The following is an 11,326-nucleotide window of genomic DNA, read 5'->3' on the forward strand; positions in this document are numbered from 1 at the left end:
AGAGATGACCTTTTGTCTGTGAGTCGCATTGCTCTCAGCCCCTGCATAGCTCCCTCATACAGGGGTGATTTATTCAGGCTGTCTGCAATGGAGCTAGGGTCTCCTAGAGGTGCATTTGAATGAACAATATTTTATAGCAACATGCTTTTCAATTCTTTAGGGGGTTTTTTGTTTTGTTTTGTTTTTTTAAAGTATTTTTTCAAGCCAAATCAAGTCAAAATCTGAGACTCAGTCCAGAACCATCAGTGGCCCTACAACTGGCAAACATCTTCCACCCCCACCAGGGGCTTCAAAGACCAAAGTCTTTTGGTGGGCCTCCTATGTACGGGCCCAAGCCCAGAGGCTTGGCATTTGGATGCCCCCAAGTTTTGCCTGGCCTCAGCCATATGGCTGCAGAGGCAAGTTAGGGAGGAGCCTCCCATTCCCATAAAGTGGGCTTTAAGCCCCAACACCTCGGTGAGTACTAAACCATGCCAGAAGAACAATTATCCCTGGGAACGCTTAAGGAAAACTGCCTTCATGGACCTAGATACATGGTGTTTCCCCTGCCACATTACTCTGTGAAACATATATTAACAGAAACATCAAGTTTGGGCTTTCCACAAAACATAACAGCCACTGTTGCCTCCTCTTTACAATACTGCTCACCCAGGTTAAAGAAACTGAACGGGGGGGGGGGATTAAAACCTACAGTTTTTCATCTCTCAAAGAGCACCCGTGCCTTCTGATTATAGTCTGCTTTGGGGGTTCAGGTACATTCAGCTCCTCCTACAAAAGCTCATGGCATTGCAGGAAATAATTCAAAATTCACTGGGTCAGTAAGAATAGATGCAAGGGCAAGCATGACTGAGGTGAGGGAGGTGCCTCTCTGTAGCCCTAAATCAGGCACCTGGAGAGGGCTGGGATATAAGACTCAAGCCTGCCCTCTCCTCTGCCTTTGTTATTGTCCAGCTTGGGTGGCCGGTCTAGTGCTCGGTTTTGTGGTTTCCATCTTGAAGTGCCCATGTTTCCCCATGCATTGTGCAGGGATCCTGTGCACCTAATTCAAGGCTGGAGATTCTACCACCCAGACCAGATGCCTGAAAACTACATCGCTATCCTCAGTGGATCGGAGTCAAAAGGCCCTATGGTATGTTTCTGTAAAGGAACACACAGGCACAGACGCTTCTTCTGTCAAAGTCAATAGGAGTAAAGGTTCGTGCTGGAAGAGCCCTTGGAAAAGTTGGTGGTTTTTATAATACAAGACCTGCTGCCCTGTTCTGTATTATAACAAATGAGCTTCATGAAATGGGAGCTCTGACAGGCTCCCAGTTCTGGGCAGATCCAGGGGTCATAGTAGACTCAAGAATACCATATCTAGCACTATGCACTACTATAAGATAGGGCACCCTTCCCAGGTCTTCCAGTGTAAATAGTTATTTAAGAAGCCATCACATGCATATTCCAGTCAAATACAATGCCTGGACCTGGCAATTATCCGCTATCCCCACTTAGTCTGCATTGTGGAATACTGTTCCTCTACATTCCTATGCTTCTCTTTTGGCAGATTCCTTGTGTCTTTGGTGGAGGGACAAGGGGTGAAGATGCTTTTGTAGGAACGTAGACTTGACCCTCCACCAGCTTATGTAAGAGCTAAGCTGAATTTGGCTCATTGCTTTTTGAATACCTGAAAAGAATATGGGTAAGGTGGTCCTGGATTTGAGTCTCTAGTGTTTTGAACGCTATTTGTGTTACTTTCTTGAGGGATGATGTTCACTCTCATACAACAACTCTTCATTTTAATCTCTCTTAACCCTTATGGTGAGGCTGAAAGTGGTGCATATGCCTTGTTCTGGCTTTCTGCAGGCAGGTAAATCATGAATTTCACCATGAAAGTGCTCAGTGGGGGTAGGGAGAGTTCCAAGTAGTTCTACAAGTGTGCAAGTTTCCTTTTCAAAATATATTAAAAAAAAGATGAAAAGAGGAAGCTATGTTTTTTCCTTGCACTTACTTAAAAAAAAGGTGGGGAGGGCTAGGGAAAGAACTGCTTTTTAACCTAACATTTCCAAGTGCTGGCATTGCTCAATATCCATCCTCCTTCTCTCCCCCACCCCTACTAGGCCCTCCCTCCTTTTACATCTGACCCTGGGCATATCTATACATTCATTAATGTGCTGTGGTTACTGCACATTCAGTTTAGTACCTGTGATTTCAGTTTAGTACCTGAATGAGCAGTAACCAGTGGTATTGCATAGTAGTGCTGGCACATGGTTTTTTGTGATCCTAATGCATAGTAGATTCATTCTACTGTGCCTTAGCACAGCTTTTGCCATGACATACTAATGCACAGTACAATGAATCTGCTGCATGCTTAACATCTCATGTAGAAGCAGCCCCTGACTCTAACTTCTAGTGACTTAAGCTGAAATTTGACCTAAGGGAGGAAAGGATCCACTAAGCTGTGAAAATACTTGCTTTGAAGATGTCCTCTGTTTTCCTACTCTAAATTCTAAATCAAGAGGTAAAAATGCATCCCAGAAGCTGTGCTAGGTAGAGAAGTTGATCCCTAATAGTACAGCAAAAAAGGGAATAATTTTAGCAATTAATATGAGAGATGGCGGGCAGCAGAGTGACAAGGCAAGAGTCTTATCACTTGTCTTTTGCCTCTCCATAACCCCCTAAAACAATTCTTGTTTTTATTATTATTACTATTTTTTTAAATATGTGTCTAATCAGTTATTAAACCTTGTCCTGTGTTGGTTAGTATACAGCTGATGAATCTTCTTGGTGCTTTGGGATAAAACTGCAATGCTTCCCTGATGCCTATTGATCATTGTTACTACAACAATGGTTTTGAGACAAGTGAATGAGCTTTCGGTTTTGAATTGTGTCGTCCCTCCCTGTGGAAATTTACACCAATGTAAGTAAGACTAGCATTTAACTCAAAGGGATTTCTGATCTCTCAAGCTTTGGCCAAATAAATTTTCTCAGACAAACCTCTGACTCGCTGCTATATTGTACAGGAAAGAAAAGGTTGTTAGTGACGTTGGTCACCTTGGCATCATGCCTGCTCTTGTGATGCTGCCAAGAAGGGTTATGCAATTTCACATCCAGCCTTCCTTGGCCTGAATGACCAGATACCACTTATAGCTGAGGGACTGGGAGTGGCCTCTAGCACAAGTCCAGAGCACCCATTTTGTGCTGAGGATTATACCTCCTGGGAATTAGCCTGAGATCCCCATACTAGTTTCATATGCATTACCAGAGAGTCATACGATAATCACTCCCTTTCTAGGTCCACTCCTACACCTCTCAATTGTGACCAAAAAAAGTAAGCAAGTAAGCATGCAGGACCAAACTCAGAAACCCTTCCTCTGAGCAGCCCCTTTGGATGAGACTGTCTCTCACTCTATTCCTAAACCTAGGACAGGGACCAGTCAAGGGCAGCTTGAATCCAATTTTTTGTTTCCTGTATTTTGAGACCATGCAGGGGCTTTCTTGAGCCCAGGCATAATCTAAAGAGGTTTCAGGATGGTTCTAATTTAGCCTCAAGACTGCTTTAGCTTAGTTTGCTTCCCAGGGTTGCTTAGGGGAAAAAATAGCCACGTACTTTGATCATGCCCACACCACTACCCACACCACTGGAGGCCCTAAACCAACACTGGGCCATTCACAGAGGCCCTCTGTGCATGTAGAGTTTTCAGAGGATGGCCTGAGGACTCTTTCTATTGGAAGAGCTAGATAACACACCTCCGCATAATTGAGGATTAGGCCAGTGGCACAGCATAACTGAGGTTCAGCATCTAAGCTAGTGAGATTTACCCCATATTTTTAGTATTGCTGTTGGGACAAATGTTTATTATGTACCTTAATATTTGGAAATTCTTTACTCATCTTGAATGTTTTTATTTACTATTGAGCTTTTCTCACTTATAGGGAAGCGATATACAAAAAGATACCCCTTTAAAAAAAAAGTCACTGACATTTCTCAAGCTAGATTTCTATGCTTGAAAAATGGTCTCTAAAAATGTTCATGAAAGATTTTCAGGCCCGAACATATTTTTTAAAGGTTGTTTTTTGAAAACAAAAGGGTTACAGGAAGTTTTAATTTCTCCAGAAACTGTCATTGGCATACAAAAGTCTATATTTTTATCAAAAGATTATGGAGGGAAATCCATGGAAATAAAAAAAAATGGATTCATTTGAAATGCTTCAAAATGTTCTTTTCACCGTTTTCCACAGAATGTAGCTTTTTCCATTTTTCAACAGCTTTGATAAAAACAAGGCTCTTTTTGGGAAAGGGGGGAAGCAGAAATGTTATATCTTATCCTCAGATAGACTGAGTCAGGTGCCAAGGAGGACTGTGTCTCAGAGCGTAAAGGGTGCAGTACCAACAGTGCTGTTTTTGCACCCATAAAGGCAGGGTGCAGAACAAAAATACTTGCAAGGCCTGAAGAAAAGCTCTTTGACATAACAGAAGACTTCAGGCTCTGACTGAAAGCTTGTGGAAGTCACTGAGAATCTTTTTATTGATTTATCCAGGCTCTCAAACTAGATTAAAATCAGAATATTTATCTGCCACTCTATGTGCAGCTGTAATACAATTTCTATAGTGGGTAAAGAAAGAGAAAGGCTAAACCTCAGTGAAGGTTTAACTCCATTCAGTTCTGCCAGACTCTGCCAGTTCTGTGTCTCTGAATACCACATCCCTACGTTAACTCCACCTTCCACTCCACAACTAGCTGTCTTGTTTTAAGTAAAATCTGATTCTAGCTTAATTTTGAATAGCCTGTGCAAGAGAGAATAAGGAAGTGAAAATTAGATAGATTCCTGAATATAAAAATCCTGGCAGCTGTATCATCACATCAACTACGTGTATGTCACTCTTGAACTTTACCCAGAATTAAATGGATGTGTTCAGCTGGCAGGATGCTAAGGTCTCTGTCCCTAAAGAAGGCATATGATTGTGGATGAGTATCTTCTTTGTACTGTATTTATCTGAATCCAAGACAACTTCAATTCAAGACAATTAAATCTGTAGTAATTAGATTTACACACACACACACACACACACACACACACACACACTTTTCAATGCATAGAATCAGAAGATTGTCTTAAACTTGTTTCCCCCACCACTGTACAGCAGGAGGCAGGCAGCTAGGGGGTTAGGTTGTCCCCTATCCCCTTGCCCCCTACCACTTTTTCTCCCTGTAGCCTGCCCCATCCCATGGTGCCTACATCCCCTGCCTGCTCCTCATAGCCTCTACCCTCTCCTCCTCTCCCGCCCCCTGTTACTTACTGTCAGGTGCACCTCTGGCTCCTGCTCCATTCCCTCCCAGGCATGGAGCACATGGGAGATCCAGCTACACAGAAGCATCCTGAGGGTGGAGCTGCCCATGGGTGACTGGTGCCACCTGAGTCAGCGACCATGGGGGGGGAGTTCCCCTGAGGACAATCTAACCAACCCAGAAGCACAAGCGATGCTCCTGGAAGTGCCAGTGGTGCTTCACCTGGTGCCCCCACTCCCTGGCTGGCGCTTGCAGTGGGGGCACCAGCACTCTTGCCTGCCCCCCCGCCCATCACCTAAGTGAGAAGTGCTGCCATCAGGGGGATGCACCAGCACTCTCAGGGGGTGCATGTGTACCCCCGTGCATCCACTACGCGTCAACCACTGGGGCTGCCAGTGCCTTCCTCGAGTGGTTGGGCAGGGGCCAGAGTTTCCATGTGCTCCATATCTGGGAACATTTATCAGGGTAGGAGCCAGAGCCATGCCTGACAGTTAAGTGGGTGAGAGGGCAGAAGCTGTGGGGAGTAGACAGGTAGAGAAAAGAGGTAGATGGATGACTCTGACCACAACCTGGGCTCGGGGTTGGAGTCAGAGCTGCAGCAGCCACCTGCCCCCTCTATCCCTCGCCCAGCTTGTACTCAAAACTAAGACAAGGGGCTTTTCTCCTCGTGTTGAATTCGAGTAACTAGGGTAATTCTCTCCATGAGTTAAAGGTCCTTTCTACATCTAAGCAGTTATGTCAGTTTGTAAAGAACTGGGCAAGATGCTCCCCATTCCATGGTAAGCCAGTGGGGATGTTCTGCATTAAGTCTCATGTCCTTTGTCAGTCACAGGTCCCATTGCATCATCCTCTTAGGACTGGAGACTTTGCATTGGGGAAAGCAGGCAGATTCATAATGAACTGCCTTATGTGCAGATGGTGGGAATTGTCAGGGAAGATCCCAGTCCATTCTTGGGGGTCCCAATAAGCAATGTCTCAAAAGACTGAATCCCACATGACACAGGCCTGCTGCTATCTGGAGGAAGGGTTCAACAACACTTGGTGTATCTATATTAGATGCTTTACTGTGCTCATAAACTACTGAGCAGTAAATTAGTCACAGTTTAGTATCTGTATTTACAGTTACAGGTTACTACTATTTATAGTTACAGGTTACTACAGCTAACTGCACAGTAGGGCTTGTGTAGATGCTGACTGGGAGCAAATTTGCTCCCAGTCATCCACAACAGAAGGGGCCCAGTCCTGGCACTGCTTAGCTCCCCCCACAGGAGCCAGGAGCCAGGAGCTGGTCAGTGTGAGGGCTGGGTCTCCCTCTGCCCCCACCCTGTTGTGGTGCTGCAGCATTCCCAACTCACCACAGGAGTGGGGAGCTGAGCTGCACTGGGACTGGGGAGCTTTTCCTTCCCCACTGAGCCAGGGGCTGGCTGGGAGTTGTACCACCAGTGGGGCAGCTAGCAGCAAGCTGTCCCACTGGTGGGCAGCACCTGGCTGCCCCTGGCTGAGCAGGGAATCCCTCCCTAGCCAGGGGCTCACTGCTAGCTGCTGCACTGATCAATTGGGGCAGGGGCTGAGAAAGAGCTACAGGGGAAGGGACTCTTTCCCAGTCCCTTGCCCTGATCCATAGATCAGGCATGGGCTGCTCCAGAAGCGGGACAGCTTCCTCCATCCCCCAGAGACCAGGCCCTGACTCTGGTGCCCACTGCCAGCCCACGGCTAGCACCCAACGGAGCCTGGAACTCCCCCTGGCTGCTGTAGCGGGGCACAGCAGGGCTGGAGTAGCCCTGCACTGAATTGCTTCCCTGGGATGACGGGAGCATGTGTAGACGCCCTTCCAGGGAAAGCTTACTGTACTTTCTGTTCCCTTCCAGGGAAAGCTTACTGCTGTGCATTGGGCACATCTACACGTGCATTAATTGCATGTATAGATGTGCCCAATGACCAGCAGCAATGTACAATACCTTTTGCTTTGTAACTTCAAAAAAGAACATGCCACATAGAGCCATGGCCCAGCAAGGTTAGCAGAGTTTTTTGAAAACTTGGGCCATACAGCCTAGCTTTAGAGTACCAGCTTTTCAGAGTCCTGCCCTGCAGATATATTGATTCAGAGACTAGCCATAAAATCTGGCATCTCCTCTTTCAGTTCCCTGGTATGCACCATGGGCTATCAGCTTTGGAGTGATGTTGTAGCTATGATGGTCCAGGAAACATTCAAGAAGCATGGGTTTAAAGGTAAATCCAAGCTGTACATAAAGAGAGTGCATTTGCACTCTGGTTGCAGGGCAGTGTGGGGTACAACTGCAGCAGACCCTGGCTGAGTCGAGTACTATGTATGCAAGCATCATATTCTTTGTTTGTTTTGAGGGAGCTGTTTTGTTTTAGATTTACTGATCAATCCAAACACTGCAGGCTTTTTCATTGCAGGACAGCAGTTTTTCCTGGAAGCAGGAAACAATCTGTATTTCATTTGTCTGTCCTGAACTCTTACTTGTCTCAGAACTTGTATAATAAGAGTTTTGTTGTGAGTTTTGCTCTTATAATTAGTGCTGATAATTTGTACACTCTCCCTGCCCAGGGTAAAGCAGGAAGTTGGGTGTGCTGTACTGCTCCAGGAACACCAGCTGCAGGAGAATCTATTGTTTTGTGCTCAGATGAACTGAACGTTTTCCAATGGTCTTCCACTAAATGAAGGTAGTTTGTAAGTAAACCCATCCCTCTTCATTAGCAAAGAGTGGCCCCCCTGATTTGTAGGGTTTGGGATCATCTTGAATGCAGAGCTTGTTATAATACCAGTCGATAATCATGTTAGTGCTTTATATTGCTTTCAGCTTCTCATGCTGGGAGTCCGTTTGCAAAATATGCTTTTGCAATGAAATCTCTGAGGAGGGTAATACCTCCTTGTGTAACATGAAACCTCAAGCTTTTTGCAAACAACCAAGAGTTTCTCAGTCAGGCACCAGGGTTCAACTGTGGTAATTGTAGTGATCCCCAGATTCAATAAATGCAGGCATAAAAAGAATGAGAAGAACTAACAAGTTTTATTGTGGAGCACTATATGATCCTCTGCAGGCCTTCAGTCTCTCTAACTAACTAGGTGCTGCCAACTGATGGACTATCTCCAAATATCCTTCTATCTCCTTCAGTCTTTTATTAGGGAGCCTTTCTAAATCATAACTTATATTGCTACAGTAACAACAGAACAAATAGATAGTTCCTGCCCCACAGCCCTCAGACTCTCCCTCCTGACAGATCTCAAACATTTTGGAGTAGGATCCAAGCCACTATGGAGCCAACATTGCAAGTCCAGTTGTGTATTTTGCTGAGGTACCAATTTCAAGAGTCTGTTACAAATCTCTCAGAATTTGGTGTTTTACTTGAGAGCCCCAGCACCTGAATCAGGTGGCTGGCTGCAAATCTGTGTTATCATTTGTTTATAAGATGCAGTTTCAACAAACAATTTCAGGATTAGAGAAAAGGCTTGACATGAGCCCTCGGCAGGTACAAAATCAAGAAGGCAACTAAAAGGAATCCACAAACATACCGTTTTGAAATGTCGTGATATTTAAGACAAACTTAAAATGGGGCAATACCAGTGGTTTGACTTCAGCGTTGGTGAAATTAAAAGCTCTATGGGCACACCTATGCATTCATTAATGCACCACAGTTACTGCACATTAAGTTTAGTGCTTGTATGATTAAGTACTGTACTAAATCAGTGTGCAGGAACTGGGGTTACTGTGCAGTAGCCCCGGTGCACACTTTTTTAGCGATGCTACTGAGCAGTACCCTATTAATACTGCACAGTAGTACAGAAAGCAACCCGGGAGGCTGGGGGACTGTAAGTTAACTTGAATCAGGAGCTGTTCTGAGACAGAAGCTCTATAAATCAGTTTGACCTAAATCAGTAAAGTCTGATACTGTATCCAACCAGGTTTGTCTTAAACCAGTTTTGGCCATTTTGAAAGTGGTTTAAGTGCACTGAACTTTTGTTATGTTACAGATTTGAGCTAGTTTCCGATCATTTAAGCTTGTCTGTGTGTAACTTCTGTTCCTAGCCTTGAGGTACAGATGATGAGACTAATATGCTGTATAAACTTTAGTGCAAAATCCAGTTACAGCCCTTTTGGGATTCCCAAACCTATTTTCATCTCAAGGACTGACATGTCTCTTGATCCAATGGTTAGCTCTAGAACGGGAATGAAGAAAAGGATTCTTTATTCAATAACATGGTCATCATTGATATACTCTAACAATGGATCACACAAAACACACAAGTGAATGGGGGAAGGGGAATAAACCACAGCACAATGACTCAGCAGCTCTCACACAGTTAAACCTTAGACTACAAACATGACTTTTGCACTTTTGCTGAACATTCCCTTTCATGTCAAATTTCAGCCTGAGCAGTGTGTTAGACGTCATTCCCTGGGCAGCGTGAATGAAAGAGCCTACTTCTGAAGAGAGAAACAGAAATTTCAGGGAAGAGGCTTTGGAGAAGCATAAGCCAGAAAACATGATCCAACGGCAACAGGTGATCCGAATCACCTACCTGATCACAGCCCTGGACCTGACTTTCCTGTTCATGCAGATTGGAATCATTCCAGTGAGTACCATTCTTGACTGCTTTTCCAGAGCTGGCCACTTTTGTCTTTCAGCCCAAGCAGCTTTTACTAGGACCAGGGGAGGAAGAGTTCAGCCTGTTTAGCAAGTAAGCTGTAATTGAAACGAGAGGCACTCTGCAGGTTGCTGCATGTACTCAGGGTGGACACCGGTTGTGAAAGGCATTATTATTATTAATATTTCAATAGCACTGGCTAGACAAACTGTCCATACAGCACTAAAACAGCCTGTTACCGTTATCCAGTCTTCTCTACGGCTGCCCGCTCATTGGTTCACCCATCTGTTATTGTAGGTTGCACTTAAAATTTAGAAGAGCCTTGGGGGCAGGGACTCTGTTTTGAATGTGTATGGGCCATGAAACTCTTTTGAATTTGTACAGGCCATACAGTTTCAAAATAGAGTCCCTGCCCCAAGGCTCTTCTAAATTTAAAATGCAACCTGCAATAACAGATGGGTGAACCAATGAGCGGGCAGCCCTAGGGAAGACTGGATAATGGTAACAGGCTGTTTTAGTGCTGTATGGACAGTTTGTAATAAGCCCATCAGGACCAGGAACTAGAACTTGCCGCTGCTTTGACTGTTCTTAGATGCTTGTGTTCTGCTTACATGAGAGGTAAGTTGTAATGAGAGATGAGAAAGGAAAGAGTTTGGTAGGGGGTTTGTTCCTCTGTGAATGATAAACTTTCTGGGATGGAGCAAAAGGTGACTGCAGGGGTTCACAGCTGACCTGTTTGGATAGGGGTGAGAACAGGCTGTATTTCAATATAAGAACCGAGATGTTATGGTGGGGCTGAATTGTGAAGGAGACTGAAGGGAAAGATAGGAGATCTGTATTTGCTGTGCTGGGAGGAGTGGCAACTGTGAGCAGGGTTCATATACACATACTTTTTTTCCAGCAACACACCAGAGATCCACTGCTTCAGAGCAGACTTGATTAATCTGAATGCAAACTGAGGCAAACTGCCCTGCACCGCATGCAGTTGTAAAAGCAGTGAAATGCACGTCTGTGCGCAGAAAATGGCGGTGGTGCACTTTTGAACTAAAGCGTCTCTGAGATGTTTTAGTTCAAAAGTGCACCACCACCATTTTCTCAACACTGATGCATATTTTGCCACTTCTGCAACTACATGTGTTGCAGTGCTGGGCACTTTTCAAAGCACCTGGAGCTGCAACGCATGCATGTGTAAAAATGCCCAAAGTGAAGCTGTTCCTTAATAGGAGCAGTGAGTCAAGATGCCCGTCTTGCAGCAGCATTTTCAGTGGCCACAGAGGAGATTGCATGTGGTGAGGCCAGAGAGAAGGTCTAGTCACAAGTGATTTACCCGCCTGCTAGCTGACACCAACCCAGACATAGTGGGGCTCACTGAAACGTGATGGGACCCAACACATGACTGGGCAGTGAATATCAAGGGCTATAGGCTGTACAGGAGGGACAGGAC

General features: G+C 45.0%; 1 protein-coding gene across 3 annotated transcripts in view; it reads left to right on the plus strand.

Moving 5' to 3' along the window:
- The first annotated feature begins 7,858 nt into the window (after positions 1–7,858).
- The window catches only part of SLC22A18 (solute carrier family 22 member 18), a 100,224-nt gene continuing 96,756 nt past the window's right edge, over positions 7,859–11,326 (plus strand). For 2 of the 3 annotated variants that reach the window (XM_019552193.1, XM_019552192.1), the window contains exons 1-2: positions 7,859–7,965; positions 9,666–9,870. In XM_019552193.1, the coding sequence (XP_019407738.1) occupies positions 9,706–9,870 (165 nt within the window). In that variant the 5' untranslated portion in view covers positions 7,859–7,965; positions 9,666–9,705. The remainder of the gene's footprint in view (positions 7,966–9,665; positions 9,871–11,326) is intronic. The other variant, XM_019552191.1, reaches the window with a different exon arrangement.

This window comes from Crocodylus porosus, unplaced genomic scaffold (assembly GCF_001723895.1).
Source record: "Crocodylus porosus isolate Cpor-Errol unplaced genomic scaffold, CroPor_comp1, whole genome shotgun sequence".
Classification (NCBI taxonomy): Eukaryota; Metazoa; Chordata; order Crocodylia; family Crocodylidae; genus Crocodylus; species Crocodylus porosus.